General features: G+C 35.9%; 4 protein-coding genes across 8 annotated transcripts; 2 read left to right on the forward strand and 2 right to left on the reverse strand.

Annotated features, from left to right (window-relative positions):
- Positions 1-906: 906 nt before the first annotated feature.
- Positions 907-12,401, reverse strand: LOC129253334 (F-box only protein 11). 3 transcript variants are annotated; one of them, XM_054891653.1, is made up of 10 exons: positions 11,624-12,401; positions 11,405-11,566; positions 10,822-11,346; positions 10,694-10,756; positions 9,310-10,187; positions 8,522-9,250; positions 8,271-8,451; positions 7,870-8,210; positions 5,329-6,062; positions 907-5,038 (listed from the first exon to the last, which is right to left on the reverse strand). In XM_054891653.1, the coding sequence occupies exons 2-10, from the start codon at positions 11,496-11,498 to the stop codon at positions 4,909-4,911; spliced, it is 3,675 nt and encodes a 1,224-aa protein (XP_054747628.1). In that variant the 5' UTR covers positions 11,499-11,566; positions 11,624-12,401; the 3' UTR covers positions 907-4,908. The 3 variants fall into 3 exon arrangements, with proteins under 3 accessions (XP_054747628.1, XP_054747627.1, XP_054747629.1); XM_054891652.1 differs by having other exon boundaries at positions 11,405-11,570; XM_054891654.1 differs by lacking the exon at positions 10,694-10,756 and having other exon boundaries at positions 11,405-11,570; positions 11,624-12,400.
- A 2,531-nt stretch (positions 12,402-14,932) lies between these two features.
- Positions 14,933-17,579, forward strand: LOC129253336 (probable ATP-dependent RNA helicase DDX43). 2 transcript variants are annotated; one of them, XM_054891656.1, is made up of 7 exons: positions 14,933-14,956; positions 15,122-15,695; positions 15,760-16,259; positions 16,321-16,711; positions 16,775-16,915; positions 16,982-17,082; positions 17,147-17,579. In XM_054891656.1, the coding sequence occupies exons 2-7, from the start codon at positions 15,135-15,137 to the stop codon at positions 17,457-17,459; spliced, it is 2,007 nt and encodes a 668-aa protein (XP_054747631.1). In that variant the 5' UTR covers positions 14,933-14,956; positions 15,122-15,134; the 3' UTR covers positions 17,460-17,579. The 2 variants fall into 2 exon arrangements, with proteins under 2 accessions (XP_054747631.1, XP_054747630.1); XM_054891655.1 differs by lacking the exon at positions 14,933-14,956 and adding an exon at positions 14,964-15,020.
- Positions 17,580-17,831: 252 nt separating this feature from the next.
- Positions 17,832-19,818, reverse strand: LOC129253337 (DNA primase large subunit). Its single transcript, XM_054891657.1, has 2 exons — positions 19,269-19,818; positions 17,832-19,213 (listed from the first exon to the last, which is right to left on the reverse strand). The coding sequence occupies exons 1-2, from the start codon at positions 19,673-19,675 to the stop codon at positions 18,007-18,009; spliced, it is 1,614 nt and encodes a 537-aa protein (XP_054747632.1). The 5' UTR covers positions 19,676-19,818; the 3' UTR covers positions 17,832-18,006.
- A 1,928-nt stretch (positions 19,819-21,746) lies between these two features.
- On the forward strand, positions 21,747-24,439 carry LOC129253339 (probable ATP-dependent RNA helicase DDX43). 2 transcript variants are annotated; one of them, XM_054891662.1, is made up of 7 exons: positions 21,747-21,846; positions 21,997-22,570; positions 22,635-23,134; positions 23,196-23,586; positions 23,650-23,790; positions 23,857-23,957; positions 24,022-24,439. In XM_054891662.1, exons 2-7 carry the CDS (start codon positions 22,010-22,012, stop codon positions 24,332-24,334), a joined length of 2,007 nt encoding a protein of 668 aa, XP_054747637.1. In that variant the 5' UTR covers positions 21,747-21,846; positions 21,997-22,009; the 3' UTR covers positions 24,335-24,439. The 2 variants fall into 2 exon arrangements, with proteins under 2 accessions (XP_054747637.1, XP_054747636.1); XM_054891661.1 differs by having other exon boundaries at positions 21,788-21,920.
- The last annotated feature ends 632 nt before the right edge of the window (positions 24,440-25,071 follow it).

Raw genomic sequence — 25,071 nt, forward strand, 5'->3', positions numbered from 1 at the left:
TAATTTTCAAAAACAAAAATGGCAAAACTAATTAATTATGTGAAAGAGGAATTACGTAAAATGATTTAAAAGGGAAATTGGATTACTAAAAAGGTTTCCACTGTTTCTAATTTAAGAGCTTAATTTAATTTTTTTTATTCTACGTATATCTGATTATATATTGCGCGTTTTAAACAAAAAATCTATCTGAACTTATTAGCCACGATGATCAATAATATATAGTTTTTTGTTAATTTACCTAAATTTTTTATATGCAAAATTAAAAAAAAACTGCTTTAACTCTTAATAGAACTTCAAACTTTCGGGGTTTTGAAAGAGACTAAGGTACATTCCAAAAATTATTCCCATACAGCTAAGGAAGACGGCGTTTTTAAGTGTGAGAGAGTAGAGTAAATTGCAACAAAAGCTTCAAACTACTAGCCGGCAGCACGTGGAACAAGTACAAAAAAATATTGTTGTCAGCATGTAAAGCATCTACTCCTGAGCTATCTTGGCTCTCCCTTTTCAAGTGTGCGGGGAAGTTATGCCATAGCAGATGGGGAGTAACGCAGAACAAAATATTTTTTTCAGTTCTGGCTATAAACAATGAATGTTAACGAAATTACTTAAAGAAAATATAATATTCAATTTAGTTATCTACCGTCTAAACACACTTCCTTAATCCCATGCAGCCTTGGGGTATTGTTGTACGTATAATTGTGGTGCAACTCGGCATTTACATACATATCGCCTTTTTCTACACATATTTTTACTTACAGTACTAAATGACACACTGGAGTGAATTAAAATATTCGTATACATACAAATTTATATAAAATGAAAATACTAAAACATATATCTACAAGACACATAATTTGTGCTTGTATGTTAATGAACATTTCAACAAAAAAGCAAACAAGCAAAGAGTATAAAAATTATACACACCCGTGGCATTACCATTAGGTGCAGAATTTTATTTCCAACGCATTTCACACATAGGTACTCGATTATTATGACTATAACTATAGCTGCAGCTGATTAATAAACAAAAAAAAAAAAAAAATGTCCCTTATAAGAAGTGTGTGCTTTTTAACGCCCATAGTAGCATTATATTACTCATTCATTGTGAGTGTGTGAGTCAATTTATGGCCTTTACTGCAGGAAGTTATGTTACTCCACTGTTTTTTTTTGTTTTTGTTGTATAGTTAAATATACAATACTAGTGTATAAAAATTTTGATTTCGTAAAATAAAAAATTATTGTAATACTTACAAATCACTTCTCATTCACTAATGTCTATAGTAAAAAATGACAATATCTATTAAACAAAGCACATATGTATATATATACATATATATAAGTATAGATAAATACATATATAATTGTCGAATATATTTTTTGTTAATTGTTTTAGGCGAGCAACTCCTCCAATTTGTGATATGGGTCTTAATATTGCCTTACAATTGGAGAGGCCTAACTCTGTATGCTGCCTCCGAACGGCAGGTGATGTTTATGAGAAGCTTTTGCATGACGGAAATGTGCTTGGTAGTTTGCCATCACATACTGAAAGGCAACAAAAAACTTTTTTTATAATTTATGTTTCATGTCTACACTGGGCATCCTATCCGAGACCAACCGAATAGCAGTTCCACACAAACCCATCCGGCTGTCATGGCTGCCGAACGGAGCATACAGACAAATTACAAGATCTATACTACAGCTAAAGAGTAATCTACATATTCATATGGTAATTTTTAATTTATTATAATATTGTAGGTATGTAAAGTTAATGCAAAGTACACAATGTTCTGCTCTTTCATGTCTAGTTATTACTCAATAAGTAATACGTGTATGTGTGTATTCATGCCTATTATATATTTAATATATATGTATATTAAAACATACGCGAGATAAAAGTAGTTTTACATACACATTGTCATTTAATAGTGTACTGGGATTTATGTTGGTTTACGTGTTCGATTGGCATGTAACTGGCAAACAGTTCACTAGATATAATTTAATATTAGGGACTTTCACACCCTGTCCGTTAAGTTGTTATTCGTTAGTTGTTAACTTCTGACATGCATGCAGATTTACCGAACAGAATTTTAACGAGTTATCGAGATGACAAGTCTGATAACGTTGCAAAGAATATTTAGCCCACCTGACTTGTGTGGTCCTTCATTTGAAGTGCTTATTCGCCTTTGTGTATATGCTTATATATATATATATATATATAATTAGCGCTTACGCCCTTTATTTGGTGTTTGACCGAGCTCCTCCTCCTATTTGTGATGCGCGTCTTGATGTTTTTCGACAAATAGAGGGATCTACAACTTTAAGCCGACTACGGACGGCACATGATTTTTGGAGATTCAAACGAATGGTAGTCACGCACCAACCCATTCGGATGTGGCTTATTCGCTTTTGGGCATAAAAATAATGAGTAGAATTAAATAGAATAGAATTGAATGTATTTTATCTAAATTTATTTTAAATTATTACAATTTTAGTGAACATTCAATAGCAGGCGCATTGTTGCGTACTACAAAGTATTACACTATCTGCTCGAGCATGTTGATATGCTCTCAACTGAATTGGTTATCACAGTCAGAGGTTTTTGACTTTTCACTTTCCGCGATACCCTAAGATCAGAAAATACTGGGAATGTTTAAATAAAACCAAACCGAGTTAAATTTCAACCAAATTTATTTTATCTCCTTCAAAATATGACCCGTCTGAAGCAACACACATGTGCCAACGTTTAACAGAGTCCTCCATGCACCGCTGACAGGCCGACGAAATCTCCTTCCACGAAGTGGTAACTTCAACTTGGAAAACAAAAAGAAGTCGTACGGCGCCATATCAGGTAAATACGGTGCTTGCACGATGGCATTTACTTGGTATTTTTTGATCATAGGGTATACTATTTTAATTGTGTCTTTCAAATAAATAAAATACCCGACACAAATTTATTCCTTCTGTGAATGTACTATCTGTAGATTTACAAAATTAGTTATCATTTTAACGAGTAAAAAGGGGGAAGCGGTATTCGAAAAGTTTACCGAGTTATCGAATAACGAGTACAACTTTAACGGATTCAGTGTGAAAACTCCAATTATTACAATATACTTAACTTAATAATAGTTATAATTTGCCATATAAAAACTGCATGAAAAAATACAAAATAAAAAAGAAAACGTCTGCTTCTATGAAATGAAATGAAATTGATGCGCGCGAGACGCTCGTAGTCGAAAACTAATTTAAAATTTCCTAGTTTTCTCTTCAACTGGTTATATTTTAGAAGAGTTGCGTGTCGTCTGTGGTTGCCTTACATATAACCATGATAATCATATACGTAGAGTTTGTATGTACTTTTATGCTAGTACCTAAGCAATTTCTAATGTGGTTTATATATTTTCATAGATATCATTCCTTCTAGTAGTTTGATTAGTTCTCTCTAATTGCACATTTTAAATTTTGCTTTACCACATTGTATATGTGTATTTATGCATCGCTCATAGTTGTTTTTCGCAATTTAACTTTTCTTTATAATATACAATGAGTATAAATTGTAAAAAAAAATCATATAACTTAAATTAACTTTGTATATGAGTACTTGTCAATTTCTGCTTTCAACCGATTAGGTTAATTTTTCATTTCTGTATTATCGTGTTTCTAGTATCTTGTGTTCCTTTTCTACGCCATGTGACAAAATGCTCATAAACTCATGACTTTATATTCTTTTTTCTTTTTTTCTTTTAAAATTGATCGCAATTTGTATTATGGACGTGAAGTTTTATTTCGTCCATCCTCTGCTGTACATGCGTGATTAAAGTGAACATATAACTTGGACTTGCAAGTTTACGAAATAATAATGCAGAAATTATTTTACACATCCACATGTGATTTGAGTAGATACCTAACTAATGTTCAGTTCAGTTCATTTATATTGCTTGTAGGCCTAATATCAATAGAAATGAATAGGACGAATGGGATATGAATAAATTAATTACATTTCGCAAGGGATGTAATTTTTATAACATTTTTTAAAACTTACGAATAATTTGTTTCGTCGGACCACTATATGCTATATTTCAAGCAATTCAAATCTAATCAAACGAAACGTCATGTAAATGTTTGGTAAGTTTTTTTTTTTTTAATTACAATTAACAAAAATTAGAAGTATTTAAAAAAAACGATGAAATATCCCAGTTCATCCTGATATTATCGGAGTTGCTCAGGAATATAAAATGATTAGTTTAAAAAATAGTTTTTTTAACGCAAAATTAATTTAAAATGATGTTTGCATAAAAAATAATAGTAATAATCGATTTCTTAACAGAAGCCTGCGTCAAAATTAATAGTACATACTTTCAAATGCTTGATCTTGAAGTATCTACAAATTTCTTTTTATTAAAGCAAAACGTAAGCATGTAAGTATAATTGGTTGTATGCCAAATGGTAACCACTAAAGTCCCCATTTGAGAGAATTGTGTTGAATATGTTATCGTATTCTACCAACGAAACTATCTATCTCACACTCCACTCGCATAATGTTTTGCTTTGGTTTATTCAGCCTTAACGTGAATTACATATGAACGAAACATTCCCATAAACTACAATGCTAAACAAAAATAAAATGATAAATTACAAAACATTTTTTTTTTTCTATTTTATTGCAATTTATAGCAATGATTTTTTCACACGAAAATAAGGATAAAGCCGAATAAACTTAAAAACAAAATACTAGATTCATAACAGGAAATATCAGGAATTGCAGAGAGAATCCTCACAAGATAACATAAAAATAGCATAACATATATGATGCAACATTATATGTTAGCTCAAATCATCTGACTATCTCTCCCGTTCAGAAAATTTATATTCGAATGTAGGCCTTAATGAAATACTTATAAACTAGCAAAATTAATTCACCATAAGTGTATGAGATTCCATAGGTGCTGCCGAATCGTACAGTGTATCCGTATCTTGAGTCGGCTCGCCTTGTAATTGGCACTGATTTGTTAGCGTACCAGCACCACAATCACAAAAGAAGCTAATTAAAAGGGGTAAAGAAAACATATATTTAGTAACAAAACTTAAAGAAATTCATCTATTTTATACATTGATGCGCCTAACAGCTAAATTTTTCTAATCTAATCAGAAACATTCCCCTACATTTACTTAACGCTCACTTCAAACTAATTAGACATTTATCCTCCAAAATATCTATTTTTTGCATACCATCAGAATATTGAATATGTAATACATATTATACAGCCTAATCAGACACATTACCAGCAAATCTTTTAATTAATTTATTTATATATATAATTATTTACTCACCGATCATGTCGAATGAATTCTACATCGTGTCCAGCATGACAATGTTTAATACAATTCACACAAATCGCGTTACGGTCAGTCGTATTGCAAGTTTGGCAACGATAAAAGTCATGCATTGGAAATGATGTATAGCTGCTAATTTTGTACAGGCACTGACCGCCTGAGACTGCTTTCTCGACCTCGTCTTCGTTGTTGAATATATTGTTACCACGTACCACGGGATGTACGCCACTAGCTAGACACAAGCCACCGAATTTATTTTTGAAAATCTGATTATGCTCCAAGGTAGCAGATGCATTGTTTGTAATTTCAACTCCAGCTGCTTGGCCATCATAAATACGATTACGTCGCAAAATCGGGTGGGATTGCGTAGATATGAGAACGCCAGCCTGCGTGTTGCGGAAGATATCGTTCTCTTCAAGAATACCTTTGCCACCATTAAATATACAAATGCCGCCATCACGCCCGTCATAAATCTTATTACGTTTTAACGTCGGATTTGAATCAGTTTTTATCCAAACTCCAGCCATGGCATTGTCAAATATTTCGTTTTGTTCTAATAAGCCCAGACCACCATTGTATACTAATACGCCACCATTTTGTCCGCCCCAAATTTTATTGCCACGTATAACGGGATTGCTGCCAGTTCGTATTTGTACGCCAGAGTAAAGATGATTGAAAATGTCATTATCCTCAAGCTTGCCATGCCCATTGTCATAAAAATATACGCCGACCTGTGAAGTAAATTTGCAGTGATTTGAGTTCATATTTGAAAAATGATGTCAAGAGATTCATTTAGAAACATGTGTAAATTCTTCAGAAAATATAAGGATTTTTATAAGATTTGATTTTGAATTGCAATAACCAATGTGGAGTGTTGTATTTAAACTATCTTTTTTAGAAATGGAAAATCGTTTAAAATGTCACATGAGAAAATAAATAAAAATACATATACATACAGGGTGCATACGGTATTTGAGAGCATGCATGTAAATATGTGACTATAACTTCCCGAAACCATTATTTTTCTCTTTGCTCTTTTGCAGATAAGGCATGGAGGACTATAACTTAACTCAGGAAATGAAGAGACACGCAGTTATCGTCGTTATATGTGCAAATCACACCGATTTAGAAATCTCTAATTTTCTTAACTGCTGCCGTTCATTGGTTCATAAGGTTCGCCGTGAATTGGAAACATCAAGCGGCGATACAGAATCTGTTGCAGAACGCAAAAAACACGTTCTGACGTTCTGACGAAGACTCTTGTTTCTGAGGATCTTATCCGTCAAGTTGTGCATGCAGATCTTCGGTATAAATCCTAGGTTATACGCAGAAGACAATTTATGTCGAAGCTAACATGAGAACAGGGAGTTATCCGATCAAAACGCCTTTTAAACAAAATGAAACACCCCGAAGCGCCTGAAAAGCGTTATGGTTCCTTTTCTGATGAAAAAAAATGTTTACCAAAACCAAAACCGCAGAAATGGCCGATGGCTGAATTGATAGTGTACACGGCCACAGCCAATACATCTCTCAGCAAGACTCTGTTCCTTCAAACAAAGCGTTGGCGACACAAAATTGGAAAGCTAAAAATTTACATGACCACATAACACCGAACTTATGGCCGCCTAACTCTCCTGACCTTAATCCCTTGGATTACTACGTATGGAGCGTAGTTGAGCGTGAAACCAATTAGCATTTATTTTCTGAAACCTGCAATTAACCCTAATCCCAAGTTGATGGTCCTTCGTGTCCCGTTTTTCTTATGAAACTACTGCACGGTGCATGTTTGATACCATTTGTTTATGATAAACTATTATTAAAATAAAAAATAAAAAAATTTAAATCTCTTCGGATATGTTTAGTTAAAGCTTAGAAGATACCTTATGATTTTTTTCTAATTTTCTGTTGGCGTTATATATTATCCCATCAACATGGGATTAAGGTGCCAAATGGAACGACATGGGATAAGGGTTACATTTTTTGACAATACCCTTATAAAAAATCATATATGGCATATGAAAGAATAGTATCTTCTCATGCAATTAATTAATCCAGAATCCATAAAAATATACTTGAATGAATGACTAAATGAAAAGGATTGCACTTCGACCTCAAATTCTTTTGTGCCCTCTAATCATCACAGTGCCTTATCCAAACACAGCTCTCTCAATGAACCTAAGATGGAGCTGCGTTGGGCTGACTGTATGTCCGGTGGCATACGGCTAATCCTTCTTTTCGCTATACCATTACATTCGAGAAGAAATACAGAATAACTTTTCGGACGAAATTGTCAAAAAAAAAAGAATCTATAACGAATTGTACAATATTTATTTTATACTAATAAAGGCAAATGGTTTAGAAATATCAATCTGTCTGCTACAGCTATCAAAACCTTAAACAGAATTCTCGCAGGCAACACTTCCAATAAAGTGTACCTTACAAAATTAAATGTAATAAACTCCATTTGCTGTCACAAAACATTAAAAACAAGCAAAACAATTATAACTGTTCTGCCTTTTTATTGTTCGTTTTCCTCACCTGTTTGCCGGAATGTATGCGATTTCGTCGCAAAACTGGGGTGCTGCCTGTAGTTATCCAAACACCAGCTAATGTGTTCGAGTATACTTCATTTTCTTCGATTAAACCTTGACCCTTTTCGTGCACGTAAATGCCTCCATGTTGGCCATGATGTATTTTATTGTGACGCACTATCGGATCACTGTTTGTTCGTATTTGTATGCCAGCCAATGCATTGCCATAAATATTATTATGTTCTATAAGCCCACGCCCCTCGCCAAAGATGTAAACACCCCCTTGATGTCCATTGTAAATTTCATTCTTTCGTATAGTGGGATTACTATTCGAAGTTATCCAAACACCTGGTATAAATAAAATAGTTTTTTTTTTTAAGGGATACTTCCTAATGTGGTATGGTTTACCTGCAAAATTATTCGAGTGTATACGATTTTCAATGAACTGACCCAAGCCATTCTCATGCACATAAATTCCGCCTGTCTGGCCATGATGTATCTCACATTTGACTACGGTAGGATTGGCACCAGCTTTCACTTCGAACCCAGCGATTCGGTTATTATGTATATCATTTTTCTCAAAGTAACCCTACGGCCCAAATTGTTGATTGATTAGGTGATTTTAGCCAAATTATATGAATTAATTCTCCTATACTCACCATGCCATTCTCAAACGTAAATATGCCTACATCGCGCCCATGGTGAATGTGATTTTCGCGCATAATAGGACTGGCGAAGTTCTTTACCCAAATACCGGCCAAAGCATTGCGGCTGATTTCATTGTGCTCATAAGTTCCTTGAGCGTAGTCGGTGACATAAAGACCGACATTCTCGCAGTCGCTTATATCGCAATTACGTATGACTGGATTAGCGTTAACACCACTTACACACACTGCGGCGCCAACAACCGATGAACTACGTATAATGCAGTTGTCTACAGTTGGTGAGCAGTTTTCTCCAATATCTAGACAGTAATGTTTATGATGGGAGACTGTCGATGTTACATCCGGTGAGAATTTCAGCGTCAAATAGCCAACGTAAGCATATTTAGCTCCTTCTACAAACATCATTGTGGAACCCGCTTCACGTTCTAACACCACAGACTCTGCCACGTTACCAGAGGCCGCCCCAATTAATGTCACATCTGATTCAATATACAAGTATTCGCCCTTATAATGGCCAGCATGTACGAAAATCAGTGGGCCCGGATGGTCTTCAGGTGTAATACTGTCTTGGTAGATCGAGATCAGATCATTGGTCGTGGTAGGATCAGATGCAGGAACATTTGTATACCCGCCAATTGCGGCTGCGGCCGCTTGTTCTGGGTAATCAAGTGCAGCTTGTATGGTGTTAAAGAATAATATATTACGTCCGGGATATTTTTTGTCCTAAGCAAGTAAATTCATGAAAATTAGAGAGCAAATATGCAAAAACACAATCTATTTACCTGAAAGCCAGCACGAACATGCACTCCACTATAGAGTTGTCTGAAACTCTCTTTCCATGGATTGGAATACTCGGATTCTTCTGGCTTTTCAAAGACAAACTTACTTTGTTCGGTACTGAAGAGTGGCAGATCGTATTCGAACACAGACTGATACAACCGTTTCCACAATTCATTATCATTTGCAATGGTATTGAAGCGTTTGCAAACAATTGCCAAACGGCACAAATCCTGCTCTAAAAGATACGAATATATGGCAAGTAGAACTTCGTCCGGCAGTTCATATTGTAAATATTGCGCTGCTGTTGGACCGGGCGGTGTGGTGCTTCCCGTACAAGCTGCCATGCAAGGCATGTCAGCCGTTTGTGCATATGAACGGCGTGACCGTTTGCGAGCTGGCGACATAAGATTATTATCCTCAATGCCACCAATCGGCAAAGCACTGCAATGTTGCTGTGGTATGGAACTGTGTACTGTAGGTGATGATCCCAGTGGAGCACCGGTAGCGGTTGAATTCACAGGAAAAGTGGCACTAGTTGATGGCGCGTGAACAATGGCTGAGGATGAAGTTGAAGATGACGATGATGGCATGGCAGATATAGATGAGATGTTGCAGCTTCCACCCATGTGTGACGGACCGCAGGAAACGGATTGTGGGCTGCTATTGCTAGTATTAGCAGATGCACTAGACGTACTGTTGTTGGCAAGAGTATTGGAAGCGGACGGGAACCATTGTTCATGACCATTAGCGGGCAGCTTTCGACGAAGATCGTAAGGTGATTGATGTGAGCAACTGGCCACAGATGTGGATGTGGATGCAGATACATTTGACATAGTTGATGAGTTGCATGGCACGGAACTTGAATACATTGAATTGCTTGCTGAAATTGGGAAATATCGCTTGTTTTAATTAAGTAAGGAAGTACCAAATTACGTCAGAACCGAACTTTATATACCCGCGCACATTTTAGTTAAATATAATTCTAATTCTTTGAAGCAAACTTAAATTTTTTAAAGTAGTTATTGAGAAACAGACATTTATCCAAAAGTGGGCATGGTGCCCTTTTCAAAATTTTATTTGCGCCATATTTCTGTTGTTAGATTTGTAGGAAACGTAGGTAATTTTGCTTTATTTATAAAGACATATAGCTTTTTTTAAATTACCGTTATGCTATTTCATAGAAATACATTAATATTTTCTCAAGTTATCGTGCGCACGGAAGGACAGGAGGACAGACATGTCTGAATCAACTACTGAAATCATTCTGAGCTTTTTGGTATATATGTTACATATGCTGTTACATACAACCAGGGTGCATAAGTGCGCGCGGGTATAAAAATAGATATTTGCTTGATGCAATTAAAATTGAAATTTGTATTAACTTACAGCCAGTATTATTTTTACTACTGGAAGTGTCGGCAGTAATATTCACTGAACTACTAAAGGAACCTACATAAATTTGTTCTAAAAATTAACTAGGTAATTTTACGAGAAAACTATGGATTTTCATTCACCTGCACAATTATTACTTGTTTCTGTATCCATCAAATGTGCTCCTACAAAACCGCCTCCTGTGTTAAAAACTGACGAACTTATTAAGTTACTGGAACATGTGGCACCAAGCATTTTTTGTCCGCCTGCGGCTCCAAGGTTGCAGGAACCAGCAACAGACCTGGACGTTGAAGGTCCAGAAGTAGTTGATGACTGCGAGCATGAAGCACCAGAAACATTAGTAAACATTTCTGATGAATTTGCACCTGCAGCTGCTGAGGCTGTCATAGCTGCTGAAGATGCGCTAACAACAATAGCAGCCGATTGCGATGATGTGTCACCTGAAGAACACGACGATAATTGTGGTGTGGAAAGTGAACCAGATGGAGCTGATGACACATTCATAGTTGTAGAGATGACACTCGAGTTTGGCGGATTGGTATTATTTTGAAGTGACGGTGCAATAGCATTGGCGTTGGCACCTGCACTAGCGTTTGAAGAAGCACTTGAACCGGGTATATTTTGTATCATAGGATCCATTATGTTACCTTATTATGGAAGAATTTCAAAATGATTGAATAAATATGTTAATAATATAGAACTAACCGGATGGACGATTGGGTAAAGCAATGCGGTTGGCACCTTTACGTCTAGAACGCCGCACATACGAGCGCGACGAAGTGAAGGAAGCACTGGGCATTTTTCCTTATATGTTGTTAAGAAGATTGCTAGGTACAAATCCTTTTAAGTATTATTTTAAAATAGTGCCTAGCTAAAATGAAATCATTTACATAATTTTAATAATTTTCACATAATCATACATACATTCAGATATTGTGAATTTCCTTTGTTTTAACTGTCCTTTGTTAGAGCTCACTGTTTTACTGATTTTACACTACACAATTTATATCCATTTTGAATTAATATTAAATATTACACATTACAAAAGTCTTTACTATATATATATATACAACTTTTTAAGTCACTGCCGTTTTCTATGCCCAGTCCTTGCAACCGATCAAAAGGGAAAGGTTACAGACCAACCCGAGTAGAACGCCATTTTCGGTAATCGACGTCGCCTTTTTCCTTTCCCACTTGGAGTTTGCAGTCGCCATTAACTCCACTTACACCTTTCCTTCTTTATGCTGTTATTCCTATTTATTGTATATTTCTATGTATTACTGCGTTTCGCTTTTGTTTTCGTTTTAAGACGGTATTGAATTTTCCACTTTTGCCTTGCCAAACACTTGTCAAAGAAGCAAAACTCTATTCGATAATTGATCTGCCCCCATTTCACTCGCTCTTGAGCTCTTCACAGCTATCGCAACTCGTTTATATTTTTTTTTTTTTTGTTTTATTGCTTATTTCCCTTTGAGATTGGTGCTAGCAGAGAACGTTAATTTTATGTGCATAGATAATTTTTCTTCCTTTATAAATTATACTTTAAGGAACACACTATAGAATATATTAGAATCCCTTAGACACTTAATTAACTTTTTTTATAAAAAAATGTTTTATTTTTACTTCAATTGGCACAAAATAAGTGTTTGGCCCACAACTTCCTTCGCCTGTACGGGAGCAATGGGTCGACGCACTTTTAGTAGGGTTGCAATTTTCAGGTCGTAATATTGCAGGCGAAACTTATTTAGTATTGAACCCATTTACGGGGCTATTAAATTACTTATTTAGATTTGCGAGCTTCATTCCAGGAAACATTAATTTATTTTGCGATATTATACTGGATAATAGACCCCGTTCCTACGGGAGTCATTTCGACATCACTAACGATCCGGACTTGTATGTGACCAAGGACTGTCACTTCACCAGTATCTACCAGACATTTATGGGGAATGTTTTTTATATTAGCAGCTTTAATAACAGATGTACAATTTTTAGAAAAAACCGTATCTTGATGAAAAGGTTCCTATGCAATTTAGTTACAAAAAAACTACAACCCTGGCTCTCCTTATACTACGTTTATACAGGGTAAGACTGCAACTTTGTCATACGGCAACGAAGTAACATTGGCCGTAGCTGCGTTGATTATTTCGTGCGGGACCATCACAATCTCAGTTCTTACCACGTTCTGTTACATAGATAATTAGATGCGAAACTCTTTCATTTTGTGTGAGAGCGCACCCAGCCTCTCATTTAAAAATTGGCAGCATTCAATGATGATGTCGAAATGGCGAGCTGCCAGAAGTAAGCCACCAAAAATAATTAACGAAAACAGTTCGTTTTTGCGGTAATGGAAAAATTTAGTGATTTAAATATTTATACTGATTAGTTTTAAAATAAATTCAATTGAAACGTAATAATTCAGATTGAAGGGTTTTCAGGTTTTTCCAAGCCTCTTATATCCTTTCGGCTGATACTTTTAATTCGTCTTGGATACATTTGTATATGAATAAATTTTACATATGCACATGTAATTTTATTGAAAACTGCGATTTGGTTTATGTCTAAAAATTTGAATATCTGCAAATATTTTATGGTAAAAAGCGGTAAGGGGATATCATTTGAATCTGAGATAATTTACAAACATTCTTGTGTCAACTATTTGTAAGTTATAAAAATTAAGGTCCTTTAATTTATTGTATTCGTTATTTCACAATTTGTTGTTAACCAATTTTTATGTTATAGTAAAAATTGCAATATTTTATGTATTTATTGATACTTATGTTTTTCGGTTTCATTACCTTATTATTATTATATTACTTTTGTAATTCAATTTTGAACATTTCATTTCAATATCAATTTTTGAATTTTTTGCTTATTCATGTATTTTATTCTGATTGTGCTTATTTTTATTATATGTAGGTGTATACGGGTGATATAAACCTACTGAGTAACCGCACACTAAATACTAACCTCAATGGTGGTGTGGAAACTAAAAGCTCCCAATTTTTCTTTAAAAAATAACCATTCAATTATAAAAAATTCACATTTTCACAGCGCTCTCACGAGAAAAAGAATTTCGCATCTAGTCATCTATGGTCTGTTATATGGAAGCTGCATTCTCTTCGCCATGTCCAAACTTTATATTCTGTCATCCTTGTCTCGGTGAGCTATGACAGATGTTGTCAAGTTTTGGTTTCCAAAAAGCAAGAAAACTTAAAAAGAGCATTTTATTTCATTAGGTTAGGTTAATTCGTAGACAGTGTCGACGTCAACAATAGAATTGTGAATATATTAGTAAGAAAGTGTGCCATGTAAGCGCCAAGTTAAGTTTCGGGGATTAACGACTTTTTCGGAATTATCTCAGAAATTAAGCCCATAATCCGGATGAACTACTAGACTTAATTCCCATAATTTATTTCGACGACAATACTGCCGACAAACGACAGTTTATACTTATTTTTAATGAAAAATTATCAAACTTTTAAGAAGACAAATAAAAAAGACTGTTCCAAGACACGTTCCACGTTGCACGTTACATTAATTGTATTGATACTTCGGAGCAGTTTGAGAAATTGCAATTTAATTTTTTTTTAATAAATAATTATTTTTTTAGTATCAGGGAAGCTAATACCGGTATTTGTTGCCTGAGGTTGATCTTTTACTTTATTTTTTCAAAGACTATTAGATTATTTAAAATGTTTAGGGCAATAAAGCAGTGCATAGATTGAGCTACCGACATTATTTTTAATTTTTTGTTTAATAAACTTTTTTCTTTTGTTGAATATGCAAATAAAGTTCCCCGGTATATAAAATATTACCAAATGAAGATATTTCTCAATAAAAAAGCTACGGAATAGGTTAAAAATATTTGTTTATTACAAAGAAATTATATTGTATATATATATATATATAATTTTTTTTTTTTTTTTTTTGTCGTTACTATATGCCTTTTAATGTTACCATAAAAGTTCGAATTTGCCATAGCAACCACGCCATTCCGATCGAGCAAACAGACCAAGCACTCACACCATCCCACACCTAAGTGCCTGTTAAACTCACATCCAGGGAACTCGAAAAAATTGGAAAAAAGTGTTTTCACTTGCAATTTTGTACATTGTTCACGAATCAAATTTCTCACAAAACGCGAAATATTGATAAGTTGGCAGGGCTGCCCATACTACTGTGTTTCTCAAGGCGAATATGAACTAAATTCGCCTTGCTTGGTAATTGCCTGGTAATATACCGTTTCTATTCACAGTGCGTTCATTATTGGTTTCTATTTTATATTTTATTAATCGTGGCTTGTACTTAATCTTAACCTGTATGAATTTGTATTTCTGAAAGTTTCCTACTTTTTGAGGCTCAGTCGTTTAACGAAAGTGTCGTTATTTTAATATAAAATTAATAAATATTTTACGATAGGAAAAGAACTACAATGACGGAATGGGTGGAAGAAAACTGGGACGACGACGACCAAACTCCCGCTAAACCATATGTCTGTTATAATGACAACCAAAATAACTCCTTTTCCAAAGGACGACAACATAACTCGGATCGCGGTCATACCGGTGGAAAACGCAATAACTACCAAAGGCATGAACACAGTCAATCCATAAATATTCCATCGGATTGTATTGGTTTGGTTATAGGTCGGAGTGGTGCCAACATAAAACGTGTACAGAATGATTTCCATGTCCGAGTAGATCTTGACAAAATAAGTGGTGTAGCCACTATTAGTGGAAATAATGAGCAAGATGTTAATGACGCATACAAATATATTGAGAATCAAATGGATTCAGGTGGACGGGATAGCTATGGAGGTTCTCGCAGTGCCGGTGGAAGTAGTGGTAATTATCACTTCAAAAGTGAGGAAAACGAAGAATGGAAATTGGGTAGTTCCAATAACTATACTACAAAGGAGTCAAGCTATTCTGGAGAACAAACCGAGTCTAAATTTACCGGTATTATTGATTGGGATGCCGCGAATCGTAGAGCGGTAACACACATTTTTTAAAATAAATTGTTAGTACAAATATATAATATAGACATGAATGTTACAGAAAGAAGAAAAAACAAAACGATGGGCTAAATGTCCACCTCTTACCAAAAACTTCTACAAAGAAGACCCTGAAGTAGCAAATTTAACACCAGAAGAGGTAGCTCGCATACGAAAAGAAAACAATGATATATCGGTGTCACGGGTGTTTAAACAAGATGACGATTCAGATATTCCGAATCCAATATGGAAATTTGAGCAGTGCTTTGGGGCTTACCCTGATTTATTGCACGAAATTCACAAACAAGAATTTATCAAGCCATCTCCCATACAATCACAAGCTTGGCCAATCCTTTTAAGGGGCGAGGACATGATTGGCATAGCACAAACAGGTACAGGTAAAACCTTAGCTTTTTTGTTGCCCGCTATGATTCATACCGAGTACCAAAGCACACCACGGTCACAGCGTGGGGGGCCCAATGTATTGGTGCTTGCTCCGACACGAGAACTTGCTCTACAAATTGAAAAAGAGGTCAACAAATATTCATTTCGTGGCATGAAGGCGTAAGCACTTAAGATTCCATTCTAATGAGTTCTTAATCGCATGTAAGTTTTTAAATTTTAGTGTGTGTGTATATGGCGGAGGCAATCGTCGAGAACAAATAAGCAACGTTCAGGACGGTGTTGAAATCATTATTTGCACTCCAGGACGTCTTAATGATCTCATTGAAGCCAATGTTATTAACGTGTCTAGTGTAACGTATTTGGTTTTGGACGAAGCTGATCGTATGTTAGATATGGGTTTTGAACCGCAAATACGAAAAGTTTTATTGGATATCCGACCTGATAGACAAACTGTGATGACCAGTGCAACTTGGCCCCCAGGGGTGAGACGTTTAGCACAAAGCTATATGGGTAATCCTATACAAGTATGTGTAGGGTCGCTTGATTTGGCCGCAACGCATTCGGTCAAACAAGTGATAGAAATACTGGACGAAGAGGATAAATATTTCGCGGTAAATTTTATATTTTGTAATACAAATTAAATTAATTCTACTACTATTTGTCTTTGATTACAGATTAAACAGTTTATCAGAAACATGAGAGAAAATGACAAAGCGATCATCTTTTGTGGAAAGAAAGTTCGTGCAGATGATTTGTCTAGTGATTTGTTGTTGGAGGGTGTTTCGTGCACCGCTATACATGGCTCTAGAGAGCAGGTATTTATGTGTTGATGTTATAACTGTAGTGTTTTTTTTCTAATTTTATAAAAATATTCTTGTTAGGCCGATCGAGAACAAGCCATTGCCGACATAAGTACAGGATATATCAAGTTGTTGATAGCAACAGATGTCGCTTCCAGAGGTCTAGATATAGATGATATTACGTTAGTATGATTATACTTTACATAAGTAATACTGGTATTTATGTTTTTTAAATTATCTGTTTAGACATGTGGTGAACTATGATTTCCCTCGCAACATTGAGGAATATGTGCATAGGGTTGGACGTACCGGTCGTGCTGGCCGTACTGGAACATCGATTAGTTTTATAACTCGCAACGAGTGGGGTGTTGCCAAGGAGCTTATAGGCATCTTGGAAGAAGCTGGTCAGGAAGTACCAACTGAACTTCGTGATATGGCAAGTCGTTTCAAAGCGATGAAGGATCGACGTGCAAACGAGATGTCAAAATTCAATAATAATTTCCGTGATCGAAATGGTGGAGGTGGACGTGGTGGACGAGGGCGTCGCGATTATTATTAAATCTCAATTTTCGTATTGTCTTCCTACACATATATATTCAAAAGGTCATGAATTCAATCAAAATATGAAGTAAAATTTTGTTTATACAGATGTAATAAATACATTCATTTATGTATATAAGTTACTTATTTAACTAAAAGTTACTTACGCTCTACTACGAACCATATATTAATAACTTCGATTTGCATTTTTTCTTCGAATCTTAACCTTACGAAGAAAGCTGACTCAACATCTCCCAAATATTATTGATGGAAAATAAGTTATATTTAAATAATTTATTTGTTTCTAAGGTGGTATAATTTTTCTCATGGAAGGAAGTATAGTTAAAACAACTTTATATTGTCCGACTAGCTAAAATATAAAGAAATCAAATTTTGTAAGATCATTCTAATATTGTATTCCGTAGAGCATTATACAGACTAATTTAATAAGTAATTTGAGATTTGGTAACCAAAATGCTGAAAATATTGGATTTGAATCTAAGTTATAATTCGTACGGGGTATAGTATACGCTTTAATAAATATCTTAATTCTTATATTTTGCTCGTTAACAATCGATAGCTGTTAGGTCAAGATCTTCATCCCAGGCGCTTTTCTCGGCAGCTTGGCTAATGTAAGTGCTCTCTTGAGTTTCAGCAATGTTCCACAGTTCATCATCTTCGTCAGCATTCATTACATTTGTAATGTCATTCGCACCGCGCTTCATCGATTTACGCTGCGCGGCATTTACTGTTTTCTTGGCTACCCGATTTCCCATCAGATTTTGACTTTCTTCAAAGTACTGATTGGGATGGTTAATGGCCATCTCTATAGGAGATTCGTGTATTATTTGGAAATATTTTCCACACGCTAGCTGATAGTGACCTTTTGATACATAGTTCATAACCTCTTGAACGTGTGCAGCAGATAAACCATATGATGCGAGTTTCATTTTCAATATACTAGGCTCACTTGATTTATATGGACAGCCGCGACAATCATCTTGAACTGGGTTTTCTTGAATTATCTTGAGGCAAGAGTAGGGTGTATAGCTGATCATTGAACCCTTTTTGCCATAATTATGATAAATATTATACTCATAACGTTTTGCGAACTGTTCAGCATCGATTTTCTTGGTAAATTCCTCACGGAAAAAACGAAGACTATCCTCCAACGTTACACCGATGCCTTTCAGAAAAAGACCGTATTGCATCCGACCGCCATGTTTAAGATGGTGATGTGTGCGCAAGTGTTCGTGGCAAGTGCGCATGCAGATCGGGAATGACTTTTTCGAAAGTTGGTCTAATGATTCAATCGACACATTGCCTTCCTTGCTAAGCGCATAGTCTTTCCCCGTGTATGAAGTATGTAACGATTTAAGCAAGTGAAAGATACGCTCATCTGTCTCCACCTCGCGTATAAGTTTCTGTGCCGATTGCAAACCATGTTCTATTTCGTTTAGCTGAATGACCGCAATAACGGAAACAAAGTCATGCGTGTTGACATATGCAAAACCATCCTTCAAGTAACATCGTCGCAAGCGCACCAAGTCCAATACTTGTGTAAATGGCACTTTGTAAAAGTCGAGTAATTCAATTTTGGATACACTCTGTCCAACTGTACTTTCATAAAGTCCATCTTTAACTGCGTCTTTTTGTGCCTCAGTCAAGGGAGTATACTCTAGTTCATTCAGCTCTAGAAAATGTTTGATACAGGCGCTAGTCATGGACGAAAACTTGTATTTAAAAAGTTCCATTTCTCGTGTCAGGAACCAACTACAATAGTTGCATAAGTTAGAGAAATTAATTAAATGAATATATTTGTATATACCGCTTTAATTCCTCAGTGCGACAGTAGGCTAAGCGCAATATAAAATGCGAAATATAATCACGCCGTCTTGCCTGCAATTCCAGCTCATATTTGTTGCTATTCACTGCAGTATTAGTGCTACTGTTCGTACAAAGTCGCAAATAACCTCTCAGGCCCTCGCGAGTTAACTCTGTATTAACAGACTCCTTCCATTCATCCGACAGAAAACGTAAACCTTTAGATGTCGCCTGTTCTAGAATACGTAGCACTTTAAGCCGTTCCAGAGCCAAGTCCTCGAATTCATGTATTTTGATATCTTCCGTTGGTGGCAATCGGTAAAGTACAACGTTGTGTGGGTACTGTAATTCGAGATTTTCGAATTGAGGTTTACGTTCTAAACGTGGACGTGATTTGCGTCGAAAATCCATTTTAAAGGGAAATCGTTTATATTATCACTTTTTAAATATTTACTACTTATTCAACTGCACCCGTGCATTGACAAAATTGGCGGGTGAATTTGACATTAGCAGAAAAATATAAAGGGGCCTTCGCTTTGCTTCGTTACTTGGCAATTTTACGCACACTTTGCTTTCGTAAAGCCACGGCCAAGGCGAATTTATTACAGGTGACAGCAAACACATATAAGTAAAACCCTACATGTATTTGTTGTTGCGTTTGGTGCAAGCATCATGTCAAAATCAGCAAGCAAATGTAAACATACGAATGTAAACATACCAATACATACAAACAAAGCATATCATTTTGACGTAAGCCATACCTACGGCGAAAAATTCAGCTGGGTGAATGCTGTCACCTTATTAAATCCACCTTGGCCACGGCCAAACTATTATTTTATTCTTATGAACCAAGGCGAATTGAGTATCTACGGTGGCGACATGAAAATCAGTTACTTTATTTTTCGCGATTTCGACAAGTTGACGTCAGCTCAGTTTGCATACAAAACAAACGAACAAAACAAACAAAAGTAGAAAAAATTACGTGTTTGTGAAAATTCAGTGATTGCCTTGGTAGTTTTGTGATTTGTAAGATTTAAACTAATAGTTGATTGCTTGTTCTTCAATGCACCTTTAATTTTGAAATGTCAGTAAAACGTAATGTCGCAAAGTTGTTGTTGTGTTGTGAATGCGCGATAACTTATTTTTTTACCTAATATTATTGCAATATCCTCCAACCAAGCGGAGTCCTATTGTCCGATACCTTTCCTTCCTCTTTCTTTTGAGGCCCTCTTACTCCCACTCTACATGAAACATCTGATACCAGAAACACATCAGCATGGCTTTCGCAGCGTGCATCGTACCACCCCAGCACGATTGATACAAGCCCCAAGATCAACCGCGGGCTTAACAACAGTCGACCCTCCGGCCAGGACTGAAGAGGTGGACCTCGAACTATCTGAGTGGATCGATATTCATCAGGCACTTTCGAGATCAAAGCTTAAAACAAAGGTGGATAAAGCAACTTCAAACTCAAACTTCAACGGTGTTTGGAAGATGCTACCTTCGGTATTCAGTTCGCCATGGATACCACATTGCCCGAGATGACAAAAATAAATGCGTTCATAAAGTTCATGGAGCAATGGCGGCATTTTTTTTCAAAATGACAAAGGAGCTGCTGTTACGACGAATGGCGAGCGTTATCGATTCCCGCTGGCTGAATTTTTGTTTCCAAAAATTAATCAGCAAAACATCAACGACATTTGGTTCCAACACGACGGTGCAACTTGCCATACTGCGCGCTTAATATTCAGCTGACATCTGCCGGTTATCATATCCAAAAAATAAATGCCATGTAATGATCTACTAGATTATAGAAAAAAAATTCATTCCAACAATACATATTTATAGATCCGCTTTGGCTTCGAGGATTCAAAATATTTTATTTAAGTCTGGCAACTTTTGTCACATTTCGACTGTGTAAAGCGTATTTGTAAGCAAAGGGTCCTTCAAAAGTGACGCCTTTGCGTCAGTAGTGAATAATTTCCAGATGACACTTACATTTTATGTCATCTTTGACATTTGTCTTGTAGACAGATGTACAATATTACACGATAGATCAATACGTTAAAATTATTAAAACTTATTATGAAAATGGTCGATCTTTAAAAACAGCATATCGCAAAATTCGTTTTCTTTTTGATAAAAAATAATCATTCGAATGAGTTGAAAATTCAAAGGCTGGTGAAAAATTTTAAGAAACTGGTTTTGATGAGCATAGAACTGGCAGATTGGAAGCTGATCGTTCTGTTGCGAATATTGCTTTTGTAGAGCAAAGTGTTGCTGAATAACCTTCAACTTCGATATATCGACGTTCTGAACAGTTAAGTATTCAAGAAACGACTGTTTGGTGGATTTTCCCGCCATGGTGGACTTTTAAAAACGCCGTATTTTAAAATTAAATAGTGAAACCTGAAAGAATCTGAATTTTTGCATGTTTTATTTTAATACAACATCTAGGCGTGTCTTTTGAAATACCCTTTATTTTAGTAGATTCGCCTTCGACTGTGCCTGTCTTTTTAACTTTCTTTGGAATATACCGTTTGCATCGTTTGTACGCAAAAATTTTCTGTATTCTAACCGTGGTTTGTATTTGTAGAATATTTCTATCATCTTTGTTAATACGTATTTGAACATCTGAAAGTTTCCTAGTTTTCAGGTGCAGTATATCTTTATAAGTCATTTAACGGAAGTGTCCTTGTTTTGATATAAAATTAATAAATATTTTACAATAGGAAAATAACTACAATGACCGAATGGGTGGAAGAAAACTGGGACGACGACGACCGAACTCCCGCTAAACCATATGTATGTTATAATGACAACCAAAATAACTCCTTTGCCAAAGGACGACAACATAACTCAGATCGCGGTCATACCGGTGGAAAACGCAATAACTACCAAAGGCATGAACACAGTCAATCCATAAATATTCCATCGGATTGTATTGGTTTGGTTATAGGTCGGAGTGGTGCCAACATAAAACGTGTACAGAATGATTTCCATGTCCGAGTAGATCTTGACAAAATAAGTGGTGTAGCCACTATTAGTGGAAATAATGAGCAAGATGTTAATGACGCATACAAATATATTGAGAATCAAATGGATTCAGGTGGACGGGATAGCTATGGAGGTTCTCGCAGTGCCGGTGGAAGTAGTGGTAATTATCACTTCAAAAGTGAGGAAAACGAAGAAAGGAAATTGGGTAGTTCCAATAACTATACTACAAAGGAGTCAAGCTATTCTGGAGAACAAACCGAGTCCAAATTTACCGGTATTATTGATTGGGATGCCGCGAATCGTAGAGCGGTAACACACATTTTTTAAAGCAAATTGTTAGTACAAATATATAATATAGACATAAATGTTACAGAAAGAAGAAAACACAAAACGCTGGGCTAAATGTCCACCTCTTACCAAAAACTTCTACAAAGAAGACCCTGAAGTAGCAAATTTAACACCAGAAGAGGTAGCTCGCATACGAAAAGAAAACAATGATATATCGGTGTCACGGGTGTTTAAACAAGATGACGATTCAGATATTCCGAATCCAATATGGAAATTTGAGCAGTGCTTTGGGGCTTACCCTGATTTATTGCACGAAATTCACAAACAAGAATTTATCAAGCCATCTCCCATACAATCACAAGCTTGGCCGATCCTTTTAAGGGGCGAGGACATGATTGGCATAGCACAAACAGGTACAGGTAAAACTTTAGCTTTTTTGTTGCCCGCTATGATTCATACCGAGTACCAAAGCACACCACGGTCACAGCGTGGGGGGCCCAATGTATTGGTGCTTGCTCCGACACGAGAACTTGCTCTACAAATTGAAAAAGAGGTCAACAAATATTCATTTCGTGGCATGAAGGCGTAAGCATTTAAGATTCCATTCTAATGAGTTCTTAATCGCATGTAAATTTTTAAATTTTAGTGTGTGCGTATATGGCGGAGGCAATCGTCGAGAACAAATAAGCAACGTTCAGGACGGTGTTGAAATCATTATTTGTACTCCAGGACGTCTTAATGATCTCATTGAAGCCAATGTTATTAACGTGTCTAGTGTAACGTATTTGGTTTTGGACGAAGCTGATCGTATGTTAGATATGGGTTTTGAACCGCAAATACGAAAAGTTTTATTGGATATCCGACCTGATAGACAAACTGTGATGACAAGTGCAACTTGGCCCCCAGGGGTGAGACGTTTGGCACAAAGCTATATGGGTAATCCTATACAAGTATGTGTAGGGTCGCTTGATTTGGCCGCAACGCATTCGGTCAAACAAGTGATAGAAATACTGGACGAAGAAGATAAATATTTCGCGGTAAATTTTATATTTTGTAATACAAATTAAATTAATTCTACTAATATTTGTCCTTGATTACAGATTAAACAGTTTATCAGAAACATGAGAGAAAATGACAAAGCGATCATCTTTTGTGGAAAGAAAGTTCGTGCAGATGATTTGTCTAGTGATTTGTTGTTGGAGGGTGTTTCGTGCACCGCTATACATGGCTCTAGAGAGCAGGTATTTATGTGTTGATGTTATAACTGTAGTGTTTTTTTTCTAATTTTATAAAAATATTATTGTTAGGCCGATCGAGAACAAGCCATTGCCGACATAAGTACAGGATATATCAAGTTGTTGATAGCAACAGATGTCGCTTCCAGAGGTCTAGATATAGATGATATTACGTTAGTATGATTATACTTTACATAAGTAATACTGGTATTTATGTTTTTTAAATTATCTGTTTAGACATGTGGTGAACTATGATTTCCCTCGCAACATTGAGGAATATGTGCATAGGGTTGGACGTACCGGTCGTGCTGGCCGTACTGGAACATCGATTAGTTTTATAACTCGCAACGAGTGGGGTGTTGCCAAGGAGCTTATAGGCATCTTGGAAGAAGCTGGTCAGGAAGTACCAACTGAACTTCGTGATATGGCAAGTCGTTTCAAAGCGATGAAGGATCGACGTGCAAACGAGATGTCAAAATTCAATAATAATTTCCGTGATCGAAATGGTGGAGGTGGACGTGGTGGACGAGGGCGTCGCGATTATTATTAAATATCCTTTCTGGAATTGAAATTCGTCGCACTAAATATCGTGAATTGCTTCGTTATACATTAAAAACGTGATGAATTGAATTAAAACATAAAATCATTTTTTTAATTACTTTTATTTCCATAGTGTCATAATCCCAAGGAATTTTTTTGTGCAATAAATTCATGGCGATATTTGTTAACAGGATCTCATAGTGCATTGATACAAAATGGGTCATTTAGCACTGACATTCGTTTTCAGTACGCGGACTTGGAAGTTAAAAATATTTTTTTTTTATTTTGATCATTGTTTTTAATAACATTTCATTAGCTTATAATATTAATTTTATTTAAGGAGTCATAGTGAATTGAACATTTCGAAGCCGTTTTTCTCAACATTTTGGGTCTAGAGTTATGACGCTACAGAAGGTTCCGACAACCGCTGACAATATTAAACCCACATCTCCATACTTACAGTTGGCGAATTTCAACATTTTCATAAACGCCTTTGCATTGGCATTATTAGAACTCGACCACGTTTAACAGGAATGTATTGCCGTCCAAATGCATGATATTTTGCGTACTGAGTGTATTTTTAACGTCGTTCCAAAGATGTTCTGTTGGATTTAAGTTTGCACTCGAAGATGCCCAATCCAGAACAGTGATCAAATTGTCTTTTTCGTGTGTCAAAGAAGTGTGCTTCGGATCATTGTCTTGTTGAAATATCTAAATCACCGGTAAATTCTCTTCGCATAAGGTCGC

Source organism: Anastrepha obliqua, chromosome 1, assembly GCF_027943255.1.
Source record: "Anastrepha obliqua isolate idAnaObli1 chromosome 1, idAnaObli1_1.0, whole genome shotgun sequence".
NCBI lineage: Eukaryota > Metazoa > Arthropoda > Insecta > Diptera > Tephritidae > Anastrepha > Anastrepha obliqua.